This window comes from Pleuronectes platessa, chromosome 19 (assembly GCF_947347685.1).
Source record: "Pleuronectes platessa chromosome 19, fPlePla1.1, whole genome shotgun sequence".
NCBI lineage: Eukaryota > Metazoa > Chordata > Actinopteri > Pleuronectiformes > Pleuronectidae > Pleuronectes > Pleuronectes platessa.
The window spans coordinates 6,407,702-6,423,314 of record NC_070644.1 but is presented as its reverse complement, the minus strand read 5'-3'; the positions used below and the strand labels follow the sequence as shown (position 1 = coordinate 6,423,314).

The 15,613-nt window shown below is 41.2% G+C and overlaps 1 protein-coding gene across 6 annotated transcripts in view; it reads left to right on the top strand.

Annotated features, from left to right (window-relative positions):
* tnca (tenascin Ca) overlaps positions 1-15,613 on the top strand; it is a 49,459-nt gene that overhangs the window by 22,608 nt on the left and 11,238 nt on the right. For 3 of the 6 annotated variants that reach the window (XM_053411589.1, XM_053411588.1, XM_053411591.1), the window contains 12 exons: positions 1,764-2,326; positions 2,972-4,285; positions 4,632-4,895; positions 4,991-5,106; positions 5,686-5,839; positions 7,637-7,906; positions 9,081-9,266; positions 9,371-9,460; positions 9,963-10,226; positions 10,958-11,353; positions 12,634-13,080; positions 14,046-14,321. In XM_053411589.1, coding sequence (XP_053267564.1) covers positions 1,849-2,326; positions 2,972-4,285; positions 4,632-4,895; positions 4,991-5,106; positions 5,686-5,839; positions 7,637-7,906; positions 9,081-9,266; positions 9,371-9,460; positions 9,963-10,226; positions 10,958-11,353; positions 12,634-13,080; positions 14,046-14,321 — 4,255 coding nt within the window. In that variant the 5' untranslated portion in view covers positions 1,764-1,848. The remainder of the gene's footprint in view (positions 1-1,763; positions 2,327-2,971; positions 4,286-4,631; positions 4,896-4,990; positions 5,107-5,685; positions 5,840-7,636; positions 7,907-9,080; positions 9,267-9,370; positions 9,461-9,962; positions 10,227-10,957; positions 11,354-12,633; positions 13,081-14,045; positions 14,322-15,613) is intronic. The other 3 variants (XM_053411590.1, XM_053411592.1, XM_053411593.1) reach the window with 2 other exon arrangements.

Here is a 15,613-nt window from a genome sequence, read left to right as displayed (position 1 = left end):
AATTTATTAATATATAATTTTGCACAAAATTGCACAAATTTGACACTGCAGTTCCTTGAGCCCTCAAAAAAACACAGACAAAGTGTGAAGGTGATAAGAGGAACAGTTCTCGAGAAATACTAGGCACAAGTAGACAGACAGAGATTAACTAAATAAGATATCAAATTGTTGTATCATAAAAATAATAAATCAAGCTGTTTCCAGTAGTAAAGAGGAAGCCGGTTCTCTCCTCTGCTCACCCAGATCTTTTTTTGTGATATTTTATTTTTCCAAATATTTTCACAATCCAAGAGAACCTGCAGAACATACTACATTAAACATTACAAAAAAAAAATTACATAACAAAATACAAATATAGATGGCATAAAACTAAATAAATAAATTTAGTAAATAATTCCCCCCACCCAAAGAGAAAGAAGAAGAAAAAAAAAAAATAAAAGTTGGTGCATAGGATGACACATCACAGAGAAATATGCTCACCCAGATCTTTTGGAAACTCAGCAATGAGGGAGGCTTTCCCACGCTCAGGATGAAGCTAGTCATTATTTTAGTTTGTCTCCCACAAATTATAGAGTTCCTTGTGTCCAGCTGATGAAGTCATCTGAGCGATTCGTGGGCGAATAGGATTAGTGTCTACAGGATTATTCTTCCCAGGTTTTCACATTATTTTACCCCATTATATGTATAAATACAGCAGTTTTAATACACTGTAACATGAACAACAGCTGATGTGCAGCAGTACTGTGAAAGAAGTTGATGTGCCAACACAAGTGTGGATACTTTCGTATTAAATCCTTTCTTAATCAGCAATACATGTTCTCTGTCTCCCTAAATTATTACTTTACTCTACATGTAATAAATTGAATTAGTTGTGGCAATTTATCAGGGCTGGGTACGGCTGTCTCTTGCATTTTGCTCAGTACTGTTTATTTACTGTATCTCCAACACTGCAGACTAAAGAGCAGCTGGTTTCAATGTTGCGCTTTTGTATCTTCAGCTCTGTTGTGTGGTGATGTAATGACTTGCATAATTCTGAGGTTGGCTACTTTTGCCATGTTGGAAGGACAATGTGTTTGTGCTTAGCTTGTATCATAAACGGGGGGTGCTGCATTTTCAGTCTGCATTCTCTTGGAAGTCCTGGAAGACCAATCAGGATGTGACTTGAGTGAGAATGCTGGATAGTTTTGGAAACACTGACACATCCGTAATCCAGCTTCAGATGGGTTGAGGGGGGGGGGGTGAGAATGTGCATGCATAATATGTCAGTGAATTGTGAACACTTCAACCAAAGTTTTCCTTTGTCATCTTTGAATAGTTTCACAGGACTTTGAGGTTTCTGGATAACCAATCTAATCCTTTTAATCATTTTGAACCTCCAAATACACAATCTTAATCATGAAATACATTATGGATCAAATCTGTCTGAACTGTATGAATTCATTTATTCATTCATCTCCTCCCTCTCTTTCTCTCCTTCCTGATTGACAATGAAACATTGGATGCAATGTGTCATTGTCAATCAGGAATTTAGGGGTTGTATCCAATTTAAAGCCCAAATAATCCCAAATAGCGTTTTTTTAATTCTTCTTTGCATCAGACTCTCACAAACACATACATCTGCAGTAATGTTGCCGGGCTGATAGTGGTCAGTTGTCAAATTTCAGTGTACCGATTGTCTTGCTTGTCTTTTTTTAATGTTGAATATTAATCATTAAAAATTATATTACATTGAAGTTGCATTTGTCTGTTTGTCTGTTTTCCAGAACCTTCACCATTAACCTGGATCAGCCTTTGGTCTGAGGTTAAAGCTGATATTTATTTTTGTAAATTCACGACCTCACACCGACCATGGGTAGAAGAAGCATCCTGGGCTGCTTCCTCCTGACCCTTCTGCTCAGCTTATCAACGGCTGGGCTGGTTAAGAAAATCATACGTCATCGAAGACAGACTTTGATAGCTCCTAAAGAACATAACGTCACCCTCCCCAGTGCAGACCATCCTGTGGTTTTCAACCATGTCTACAACATCAATGTTCCTGCCAGTTCTCTGTGCTCAGTGGACCTGGACGCACCGGAGAGCACACAGCTTCTTCCCAAAGATTTGCCAGCTTCGTCAGGGGATCACATCACTGAGCACACTGTCGACGGGGAGAACCAGATCGTGTTCACCCACCGCATCAATATACCACGGAAGGCGTGCGGCTGCGCTGACGACCTGCCCGGCCTGAAAGAGCTCATGAGCCGCCTGGAGATGCTTGAGGGAGAAGTTTCCATTTTGAGGGATCAGTGCAACAGCGACAGGCCCTGCTGCAGTGCACAGGTCGCAGGTGGGTGTGATTTGTCTGTCATATTTGTATATTACAGCAACGACAATAAAATAGTCCATTATTATTCTATGAATTTGCATTGAAAAGTGCTCCATTAAGAATACCCATGAGTCTCCTTTAGTATAAAGCACATCTGTTCCATCTATTTGTCCGACAGTTCTTTGAAATCCAATGAGGGGGTTTATATTTCTCCGTCATACAGTAGAGGACAACAACTGCTGTAATATCAATGAAAGTCATAAGTCTTCTTTTGTAACTGCCAAAAATAAGCCTCAGACCACATCTAAACGATACATTCTTAAAGCAGTGGTTTGACGTTTTGGGACACAATCGTTTTCACTCTCTTGCAGAGAGTAAGAAGACAGAGTAATGGCACTCAAACAAGAAATAATCCCACTCATAACCTCCCATAAATCTATAACTATCTGCTATAAAACTTGGATTTTTGCACAGATTTAACCATCTGTTTCCAGTCTTGATGCTAAACTATTATAACTATCTACTTGGTTTGTGTTTAGTGTTAAGAGTTATAACAAGGTGGGTGTATAAGTGTATTACACAAAATTCTCAAGCTGATTGTATTCTAAGAAAAAGAGACTTACATTGATTTGTATCAAAAACATTCCTTTACTTTCTTTATCATAGGTGAACTAGGAACAAAACCTTACTGCAACGGCCATGGAAACTACAGCACTGACACTTGTGGCTGTGTATGTGAGCATGGCTGGAAGGGACCCAATTGCACTGAGGCCGAGTGTCCCGGTAACTGCCAGGACCGGGGCCGCTGCGTGGACGGAAAGTGTGAGTGCTTCAAGGGCTTCTCTGGAGAGGACTGCACGCTCCAACCCTGCCCTGTGGACTGTGGAGCTTATGGCCTGTGTGTGGAAGGCATTTGCGTTTGCTCCGATGGTTTCTTCGGGGACGACTGCTCTCAGACCAAGTGCCTCAACAACTGCAGAGGCCAAGGCCGTTGTGATAAGGGAGACTGCATGTGTGACGAACCCTGGACTGGCCTTGACTGCTCTGAGCTCATGTGTCCAAAAGACTGCTATGACCATGGGCGCTGTGTGAACGGTACCTGCTACTGTGATGAGGGCTACGCCGGGGAGGACTGTGGAGAACGCAGTTGTCCTAACAACTGCCAAGGCAACGGTTTCTGTGTTGATGGTCGATGTGTCTGCACTGCCGGCTACAGCGGAGTGGACTGCTCTAAACTCACCTGCCTCAACGACTGTAACGACAGAGGGACGTGCTTCAACGGGATGTGTATCTGCGACGTAGGCTACCAAGGAGAAGACTGCAGCCAGTTAGCATGTCTGAACAACTGCAACGTCAGAGGCCAGTGCATAAATGGACGGTGTGCATGCGATGTTGGTTTCCAGGGAGATGATTGCTCTGAGCTGTCCTGTCCCCGCGACTGCCTGCAGAGAGGGCGCTGCGTTAACGGACAGTGTGTGTGCGACGAAGGCTTCGCCGGCGAGGACTGCAGCATCATGACCTGCATCTCAAACTGCTACGGCCGCGGCGAGTGCATCGACGGACGCTGCGCCTGTCATGCAGGCTTCACCGGCGATGACTGCGGTGCACTGAGCTGCCCTAGCAACTGCCAGAACCGTGGCCGCTGCATCGATGGTCAGTGCGTTTGTGACGAAGGCTTCACTGGAGAAGACTGCAGTCAGAAGGCTTGTCCCAACGACTGCCTGGCCAGAGGATACTGCGTCGACGGCAAGTGCATGTGTCAGGAGGGGTACTCTGGAAATGACTGCTCTGTGCTCGCCTGTCCAGATAACTGCAACGACAGGGGGCGCTGCATCGACGGGAAGTGCACATGTGAGGGTGGATACGAAGGAGAGAGCTGTACAGAGATCAGCTGCCTCAACAACTGCCAGGACAAAGGCCGCTGTGTGAACGGTCAGTGCGTCTGTGATGAGGGATTCATCGGCGAGGACTGCTTTGAAGGTAAGAAGCTCCGTTCAGTTCGGTCCAAATATACAGAAGAACAGGTTTTTGCTGGTTTCTGAGTGTTTCCATGTGTCACAAGATGTAGTATATAAGCATATCCAGAATGATGTAATTTCCTTCTAGTCTCAAACTTCACTCACCACTCTTCTGAGAAACTATTTCAGTGAATTTAAAATAAGGTTCTAAGCGTGTGTTGTTGCTGTCTGCACTTTGTTCACACTTTCTTGGCAGTTCTTAACACCACAGCCAGATGTGGCTCTGCAGTTTACATTAACGTTCAGTGGTGGACATTTAGTGATTGGAGTTCTTAGAAAACGTCAGTAATTTCTTTTCAATTTTCCAGTGTCTCCTCCAAAGGACCTTATTGTCGGCGAGGTCACCGCTAACACAGTAGACCTGACCTGGACCAATGACATGTTGGTGACAGAATACCTTGTGACGTATGTACCGACCAGTCCCGGGGGTCTTCTCCAGGAGAACAAAGTGTCTGGGGACAAAACTTCCGCCACTGTCAAAGAGCTTGAACCTGGCATCGAGTATCTGATCAGTGTCTATGCTGTCCTGAGCAACAAGAGGAGTGTCCCTGTCAGCGCCAGGGTGGCTACAGGTACCTCACAGTCAAAGACTCTGCTGGTTTACTGAGAATCACTATGGAAAAAGGATGAATAACTGGTTTGATTATTCTTGTTTCCATCCCTCCAGCTCTCCCCCAGCCAGAGGGTTTAAAATTCAAATCAGTGAGAGAGACGTCAGTAGAAGTAATGTGGGACCAGCTGGACATCCCCTTTGATGGCTGGGAGATCTATTTCCGCAACACGGTCAGTCTGCACATCACTTTTGAAGGCTTGCCGAGAATTTTATGAACTGACAGGGGAAAAGGGCGAAGTGACAGCCCCTGCCAGCTTATTGGAACTGTCAGCAAAACATGGATTTATTTCACTGCTATCCATTCAAATTATTTTGACATATGGAAAACTTCAGTGAGGGCAAATCTGGACGTCTTTGTATTGGGGGTAAATCCTTTTTTTGCTTCGAATACAAGCCAGTAACTTTAAAAATAAATTAAAGTGCTTGCTGATAAGAAGTCTTCCTAAAGTGTTCAGGCTCTGCAGAGTTTTTACCAATTTTAAAATGTGTATTACTTTCCTCCATAGATAGGCATGTTCAAAGGAAAAATCCCAAAATATATCTTACCTACTTAGTATATTATTTGTTTATACTTTTCAGCAGTAACTTGATTCATTTCACGAGAACCTCTTTTCAAAAACTTTGGGCATTAGAGGAATCTGAATGCCTGGTCTTTGTAGAATAATTAAAACTACCACAGTCAGTACATGTCTTACCTGATTTCCTGTGTGGATGTTTTATATTTGTTTATGCATCATGTGTCTCTGCAGAAAGAAGAAAATGGAAAAGTGGTGAGCAACCTTCCATCCTCTCAAAACCAGTTTCTCCAGTCCGGCTTGGGACCAGGACAAGAGTATGAAGTCTCCATCACCATCATCAAGAATAACACGAGAGGACCCCAAGCATCCAAAACAGTCACTACCAGTGAGTTTCACGCTGGAAAAAAAACTCATTTTCTCAGCACACTGATTATTTAAAGTCAGTTGGTAAATCAGAGATGCTCAAAAAACTCTCCTGTGTATCCAGCAAATGTTCCTGCTTTGTCTGGCAGCAGTTTGATTGGGTACAAATAATTTCCTCAACACTTGAGCTCTGACTAAAAAAATATTATAATGTCACAGAGTGAAATTCCATAATGAAAAGTAAAAACAGGAAATCCCTGCTGGCTCTCTGTGGTTCCATCTGACAGATTTAAGGTAAATTGTAATAACTCAAGCAAATTGAATTTCAGTCAAGCACAACTATGTCATAGTTCTCTCTCTAAATCTTCCTCTTAGCTCTCGTCCTCTGCTAGCTGAAACTTTTAGTGCTGTATTTCTCCGTACGTTTCATTTTCAGGTGCTAATACAGTCTGTGCGACACGCCAGGCCAAACAATCATCTTTGTGCATGGAAAAGTGATTAAGTTTACAAGTCAGTGTCGATGGACTCCCTGAGTTTAGCACCATTTCCTTTCTGATGTCATGTATTTGTATAAGCTGAAACTTGACACAGCTCCCAGAAATGAATGATAGACGTAGAGCTATTTCTTGTATCCCCCTGAGGTCCTTTCAGGAAAGCCCCAAAACTTAAAATGATGTCTCCTCCACACGTAAACACAGGAGATTTGTCAGATAGTAAACACAAAGGCACAGTGAAAGGAAACCACATTATATTTTATTAAACTATTTCCTGTGTTGATCCAAGCTCAGGCTTTTGTCTTATGAGAGAGCCAAGGTGAGTTTTACTTAAGCTGTTTTGTGTACTTGAACTTATTCTCTCTGTCATACAGACCGAATCTTGGACTTGCACCTATTTAGACTTAGACCTGTTTAAGCCAGTTGACTTATTTTAAAAGCTTTCACTTTGCAACTTTTCCTCCAGATCAGTGTTTTGATAAGCTGTGCACTTCAGGCTTCTCTTCGTGCACAGTGAAAGCTTTACACATGGTCCAGTTCATATCAGCATTTTGGTCTCAGTTTATCAATCTCAAATCTGCATTGCTTGCCAAATCTGCACTGTGACTATTTGAATTCAGTCAGATAGGTTTATGCTCCTTAAATCTAGACGGTTCTCTTTTGTGATTCCCAAATGGTGGACCATGCTCATCAAGAGCATGGTCCTTCAACTTTTGCTACTGTATTACCGTTTAGTGTTGTCTCTTTGGATAAAATAATCTGTCAAATGGGCAAATAAGAAGCTTTAAGGAATAGTGCATTTATTTTGGGAAACAGGCTTATTTCACTCTTATATGTATGGTAATTAATTATGAAGCCAGCCGCTGATTTAATTAACTTAGCATATAGCAACGGTGAGTATTACTCCATCAAAAGCTTAGACCCCATGAATCTGTACATCTCAAACTTTACTATGTTTAATGTGTAGTGCTTTCAGTTACCTTGATGAACAGGTAACAGAAGGTTTAAGCTCTAATTGCTCAAATCCCACATATTTCTGATGAATCCCAACTATTAAGACCATCAGACACAAGGCGCACACTCATACCTCATCCTATTAATGCTGCATATGGCTTTGTGTGCAACTTAAAAAATTGATTTGTGTCAACCATGTTCACGGTTGTGTCATTTTTATTGCATGCCACAAATTCACTGTCAGTAATGTTATTACCATATATTGGATAGTAAAGGACATAATTTATCCTGCATATTTTCTCTCACTAACTGTACCACTCAAATATCTTTCACTTTAACACCTGCCACCCTCACATGACCTCCCTCCCCAGAGATTGACGGCCCTCGGCAGGTGGAGGTGAAGGATGTCACGGACTCTTCGGCACTGGTGAGCTGGTCTCAGCCAGTTGTTCCTATGGACAGAGTCACCATGTTTTACAGGCCCACCTCCGACCCCTCAGACGAAAGCAGTGCAGAGATTTTCCGCCCAGACAAGCAATACAGCATCGATGGTCTGAGACCAGACACTGAGTACACAGTGATGCTCTCCTCCAGGAGTGGAAACATCAGCAGTGACCCTGTCGCCACCAATTTCACTACAGGTAGGTTTGTCATAGCAGAAATATTTCCATTTGATTTCCTTTAAAGCTGCACATGTAAAAATATATACATTTCTTATTTAAAGAATGGCCCACATTACACACACACCATAGATAGTTGATTGTGGTAAATGGTAAATATTGAAGGTAAAATAAATAAGGCTGGGGATATTCTGTATATTTCTCTCTCAGCAAATGTACAAATACCAGAACCAGCAATGATTGTATCCTATCAACACTAGTCTTACATATCGTATTCCTTTGTGCCACAGATATGATATCCAGAAATCATTCAAAACATACCAGTGAGCGACACTGAATTTCTCTGCACCTACACTGTTCTATTGCTGTTATATTTGCCAAAAAACACTATCTCAAGCTGTTTAGTGTTAGGCTTTCTCAGAGTAAGGACCCAATCGCAGACCAAGATGCAAAAAAAAACAGAAAGTCCAATTCAATAATTGGCAAAACAGAGTTCCAAAAAATGGAAAAACAAAGAGGATCAAAAATCAGAGAGTCAAAAATCATACCAGATAAACAGAGCTAAAAAAATTGCAGTATCCTAGCATGGCTTCTTCACAGACAAAAACGATAACAATTCAACAGGGGACAACAGAAAGACTGGGCTTATATAGAAGTGGGAACAAAGACAAGACACAGGTGAACAAATCAGGCAAACAATCAGGGTGATGTTAGGGAACAGGTGAGGGAGAAAAAGAGCGGGAAGCAGCAGAGGGCAGAGTCTCCGGACAATAACAGAACACACATGGCCTGACAACATAAACACAACAAGCACATGACAACATAAATAAACAGGGGGAAACACATGGCATAACAAAACACAAGCAGGAGGCACAAGGGAAAATGTCTTAAATCACCGGGATCTTAACAGTTTAGGGAAAATACTGAGATTTGTAAAGATATAAATATAGATTCAAAATCTAACGCATAGTTTAATATTCTTCTTTTAACTGGAAAACCAGATTTTATATATAATATTAAAAAAATATTACAAAATAAACTTCAGCGATACCACAGAACATGCTAATGAGTTTTTTTATTTTATTTATATTTACTGAAAAATGTTGTGGCTCGATGTCTCATAGTAACCGAAATAATACATTTGTAGTCTGTGCAAATATTAAAATACTATTTGATTGTTATATTTGTATCTTAGCCCTGGATGCCCCAAGGCACCTGCGGGCCATTTCTCAGACAGACAGCAGCATCACTCTGGAGTGGACTAACAGTCGGGCTGATGTCAGCAGCTATCGGGTGAAGTACACCCCGATCTCTGGAGCAACTCACGGTGAGGACGTGTTCCTGCGAGGACCAGGAGACACCACAAAAGCTACCATCACTGGTAAGGGTCAAATAGATGAACATTAACTTCATTAAGTATGACCACGCAAAACTTAAATCTCTCATGCCAAAGGGTAACTTTTCTTGTGTCTCTCTGTTCGGCAGGGCTGAATCCAGGGGCGGAGTATGGAATCGGTGTTACTGCCATGAAGACAGAGAGAGAGAGCCTCCCAGCCACTACAAATGCAGAAACTGGTGAGAGACACTTCCGGTTAGCTGCCAAAACACTCGTAGTCTACGTGTAGATGTAACCTACGCCATTACCTGACGTGCACCTCCACCAAATATGTAACTCAATTTCGAGGTGACGCAGTCCTCAAGAGCTGTGATTGGTCCGCTTTGTAGCGTTGCATCTCCTGCATTGAGTTGAAGGAAGGAACACAGTCTTTCTTTTCTTCATTGCAGCTCTTTAAGAAAAATGAATTAGTCTTCCACTAACTCTACTGCATCTAGCGCTTCAGTGGAGTAATTGCAGGGCGTCTCACACACCAAATTACAACTGTGAATGCTCGTCCCTGTGTATAGGTTATGTGTGCAGTTATGGCATAGCTTCAACACAGAAGCCTTTTAGTGACCAACCAAACAAATAGAGTGAAATGTAATTTATGAGTTGTGTTGAGTATGCAACACAAGCAGACTTCACAAGCAGTTAAACATTTCTTTATTGGCTTCATATTATTTTTGTCACTTCTCTCAGACATCGATCCTCCCAGAGATTTTGAAGAAGACCAGTCCACAGAGACCTCCCTCACTTTGAGGTGGGAGAAACCTAGAGCAAAGTTTGGTGGCTACAGGCTGGTATACGTCTCCAGAGATGGCCAGGTCGAGGAGGTGGAGATCCCGGCCACTGCAACAAGCTATGTCGTGCCCAGCCTGACTCCTGGAATGGGCTACACTCTCACATTGACTGCAGAGAGGGGACACAAGAGGAGCACGCCTGTCATCCTGTCTACATCCACAGGTGGGAAGAGAATGATTTGTGACGCAATTGGATCTTTGAATCAATGTCAACACATACTTTTATGTCCCTCTCAATTTCAAGGTTTTTGATTCATTTAAAAGGGATGGTTCCCTTTTAGCTGGCGAGTTTAGGAGTGTGGGGATCAATAATTGTGATAAAAGGAATTCACAAGAAAAATTGATGTCATCCAGCATAATTTCACTTATAGATTTAAAAACCTCAGTGTTTAATCCAACATGTATCAGAGTTCATAACATTATTGGAAATGCACCCTACTGCTGCTTCACGTTAAAAGACTTCAATTGGTGTTACAGAATGACTTTTATTGAAATGCAATGTTTGGCACTGAAGTTCATGCTGACCATGATCATTCATTCAGAATGCTTCCACAAGGCAAGACAACAATATTTGTAATTTTGTTATCATACATTTTTTTACAGAAGAAGAGGGAACAGCCACAGGGAGCTGTTAGATAAACAACTGCTCTGCAAATCAGTCATCATTGTTTAATGTTACATTTACCCTCCCTTGGTTTTTACCTCCAGTAATCTCAGTAGTGCTTTTAAATCAATCGGGACTTAAATCTTAATTTTAAGGATTCAATCATTAAAAACTGGGTTTTGAAATCCAAATCAAAGAAATAAATCTTCAGCCAATTGATAGAAAGAAATGAGATGCACCTCTACCTAATCGATGCTGTCTTGATTTGTGCTTTTTTGTTTTTCTTTTAGCCTCTTTCACATTTTATTTAGCCGACTCAGACGACGCTGAGCTAACTCCTACAGGCTCGGAGGACAATGTGATTAGCTTTGTGAATTTAGAGCCCTCTGAGTCCCAGTTCTCTGGGATGGAGCCTGAGGATGAGCTCGGAACGCTGACTATTTCAGGCATCACGTCTGATGGATTTGACCTCTCATGGAGACTTAAGGCTCACAGCCTTTATGATAGCTTTGCAGTAGAATATAAAGACCCTCAGCGATTATGGGATGTGAAAGAGGTCCCTCTTCCTGGAAATGCCACTGGCTCTAGACTTGAAGGCCTGGCGGCATCGACAGAGTATCAGATAAAACTTTATGGAATAACCAGTAGCCAGAGATCTGCGCTACTTGAAGCTGTTGCAGTCACAGGTATAAGCTTGTCTTTGACTGAATATTGACACTTTTGTCACCGTCTCTTTTCAGTGGAAATTTTGCTGACCTGACATAAACATCCGTACTGAGTGATCCGATCACAAGTGCTAGGTTCAGGTCTGAATTACCGAATGAAATGAATAACCAAATGTGTCCTGAGTACATCCTGAGATCTCCTCACTCAGACCATGTTAGCTGGTGGTCTTGAATGTATGTCACCACATTATTTTCACTGTGTGAATTTGAATGCATCCTGGGCCACTGCCTACTTGACTAATGTCCTGTGACCCACTACAGTTTCATAATAAATCAGACTCATCTTTGAGATCCGATCACAATAGACGCATTCAGGGCGCATATTAATGTCAGGTGTTAACAAACCAACCTAAATTCTGACCGCTTGTGATTTTATCTCTGAGGACGGATGTATATACCAGGTCGGACAGATGAACTCAGATAGCTTCTGAGATCAGAGTAGTGACGTGAGTTGCATGCTGGCTAACCATCATCAGTAAACCTATAGCCTGATACAGTATGATGACAAAACCCTTCATATACATAAAAACTCATTCAACTTCATCTATATCATCCAAGGCTTCAGCACTGCTGCAAAATGTTGCCTGAACAAATTCAACCACAGGAAGAAATCTACAGTATTTTCCCTGAGTCATTGTTGCTTTCAGATACATTGGGTTACAGTCCACTGGCTGCACCCATTACTTCCTGCAGTTGAACTTGTAAATGCAACCATTTCTGTCTCTGAAAGCCACCATCTCCATCCACCTCATTCTTTGAGTTCTGTCCCATTTTCTAAATTGAATGATTCTCTACCAGTCAGAGAAAATTAAACCACACGTCACTCGCATGCCAAACAAGTGACTCGACAGTCTCTTTTCAGTTCAGCAGGAACATAATGGCTGTGCATGGCTTTTTCATGAAGACTACTGTGTACCTCCACTGTGGTGGGCTACTCAGAACCTTCAAAGAATTAACAGCACCGACTCAGGTGCTGTTAATGCCTTAGCTTTTGCTTTATGATGTAAACCAGGATCCTGGAAAAATAGTGATAATAATCAATTTTTGAGAGAAGAAAATATGATGAAATCTCATGTCGACATGTAAGCTCATGAATGGAATTATATACAGTGCTATATTCTATTATGTGCAAAAAAAAAGTTTTGATGTTAATCCAGTTTTTCATTGCAGGTCACTTTTTGTTCACTTCTCAGCAGAGCCAGTAACACATTTAATACCATAACCTTTTTTTTTCACTGTAGCACCCGAGCCTACCTCCCCAGATGTACTTGCGCTGAGTATTAAAGAAGCCACAACAACCTCACAGTCTGCTCTGGATAATGACACAATTCAAACCACAGATCCCCTCCAAGCCGTAAACACTGAGGCCCCTTCAACCTCTGATACTGTTGTGATGAGTTCAGGGGCAGAAAGCTCAAACCTGAATGTACTTGGGAACCTCCAAATCACAAATGTTACCTCCGCTAGTGTAAGCCTGGCATGGTCGGCGCCCGACGAGGCGTTCGACAGCTTTATGGTGGAGCTCAGTTCTCCATCAGGGGTGACACAAGCTCATGTGACCACCTTACCGGGAAATGTGAGGAAGGCTGAAATAAAGGGTTTGACCCCCTCGACACATTATGATGTTACATTGCAAGGGCTTTTGGATGGGAATCGATCTTTGCCTCTCAAAGTTTTAGCCACTACAGGTACATGAAGCAGATACTTCCTACATTCATCAGAACCCATCACCATCATCTCATGAATTCATTTTTGTGCTCTAAATATTTTAGGATGACTGCGTGAGAAAAGTTTTTTCAACAGATGACTATTTTATTTGTACTTTTATATTTCATATGATATTTGTGCTGCTTAAACCTCTGATTAGAATTTACAATGGCGTTCAGGGCCAAAAACTGAGCAAGAGATTTTAAATTCAATTCATAATAATGAGAAAAATTATAAAATTTCAAGAGTCGTAATGATATTATACTTTTTTTCCCGCAATATCTCAAGAATACTGTTAATCAAACAAGAAAATACGTTTTTATATTCAAAGAAAAAAGGAATAATATTTATAAGAAAGTTATATTTTAAACCTTTAGTTATATTATTTTGATATTAAAGGTTTCAATTTACAAAACTAAAGTCAAACATTTCCAGATTCCTGATTCAACTCAAGTTAGTCCTGATGATCAATGTTTTTTCATGGTATATCAAGATCAAAGTAGATATTTTGTATTATTCTTATGTTCTTATTATGAGTCTTGTAAAAAATAATCAGATTTCAAGAATATTGTTTTAATTGGGTAGGTCTCAAATTATAAATGAGAGATTATGAGTTTTGAAAAATGGACATTTTCAATATTTGAAGATTCATATATTGATTTACATTTTTCTCAAAAATAGATAATATACAATTTAATATGTTATATTTTATAAAATAAACTAATTTGAGACTTTATTTTCATAGATTTTCAACTTTATCTTGAAATATTCCAACTTTTTCCACTCAATTTTATTTATCCTGACATGTAATAGTTACATTTAAATTTCAAAGTGTGGCCCTGATAATCTCTTGTACCTTATGATAAATAATGCACCTTATGTGACAATAATGTTTATAATCCATCTTGCCATTCAGTTGACCCACTGTGATCTTTTTATCTACCAGAGGACCTGAAGCCCATGGTGGTGAACCTCACCATCTCTGACATTACATGGGACAGCTTCACTGCGTCCTGGAGCCCCACAGTTGGGGACTTTGACAGCTTTGTCATTGAGGTAACAAACTTGGAGAATTTCGCAGAGAGCCAGAACCTCTCACTGTCTGGAGACGCTTTCAGCCTGGATATCTCCGGGCTGAATCCCAACACCAGCTACCTGGTTGGCCTGTACGGGATGTATCAGGGCTCCTTCCTTGAGCCTGTGTACAGTGAAGCCACCACAGGTACCTGCAACTTCAAGTGTTGCAGAGTTTTATCCTCTTTAACTCTTTAACTTTCCCTCTTTCCTTGGATTTTTAACAACTTTCAGTTAGAATCTGTGAAGCAAACACAGCCACATACAACACCCACCCTGTTTGGTCGACATTTCGCTGCATGAATCAAGTGCAACATAATAACCTAATTCCTGTGACTGTCAAACACAGTGAACTGAACTGCTTCCTCCTAACCAACATGCCATGAACCTTTCTTTACCCTCCAGCCACTGTTTCTGTCTCGCTGAGAGAGGGCAGGGTGATTGGCGCCCGCGCCTCATCACTGAGCCAAGCAAACGCCCCTCAAATGTTCACCCTTTACCCCCGGACTGCTGCCTCTATCCCAGTTACCAAAGTGCATGAAGCCCCCATTCCCCCTCCCCCGCCCTCTATCATCCCCTGCATCGTGGTCCGGTTTGATGCTGATGTGCTGCAATGATTGCAAAGGCAAACTTCCACCCTCCACTGCCTGTCAGCCAGTGATAGCGTGACCATCTCATCCCCTCCCATCAACCCTCATTCAGTGTGTAATTGATTAACCTTGAAGGATCATTTGCCCGTGAATGTGTTCAGTAAGTGCTCACAGTATGCGTGAGTTTCAGTGGCGTTTGAGCTCTGTTAGTTTGTGTGAATGACGCTGACATAATTTAGTTTAGTCGATTCCGATAAAGGTGATTTTCACGGAACTTAAAAGTAAATATCCTAATTTCCTTTTGAACTACTAGGTGGCAAATGATTAAAACTTCTTGTCCATCTCAAGGTAAAATGCTAATATTTCATCTGCAGTTAACACTAATGCCTTTTTGATTTACATCTGAATGATGCCTAAATTGTATTCTGCATGCTTGCATGTTACTGACTATATAGTGTTTGCATGTAAAGAGATGTTTGAGCCAGTTTATCTTTCTCTGGGGCAGTCCTACTCTGCTGGGAACTGCTCTCCTGCCATATTATTGATTCTGTACTCGGAACAAATCTTGCTACAAATGCATGAAAAATACTTTTAGCCCTATTTAATTTCTTCCTTAACCACAAATTTTCACATTTAAATCAACACTTGCAGGCCAATATTCTGCAGCTATTTACCATGATGGCTTTTTGTGTCTTTCTTCTTGGAGTTTGATTGTAGTCCATCTCATCATTATCAGTTTTATGAAAGAATAGGTTTAAAGGGATTAAAATTCAAGCTGTTAGTAATGGTGGGGAACTTTTAATATGCATTTAATGCAAAAACCTTTGCATGTATTTATATCTGTATGAAG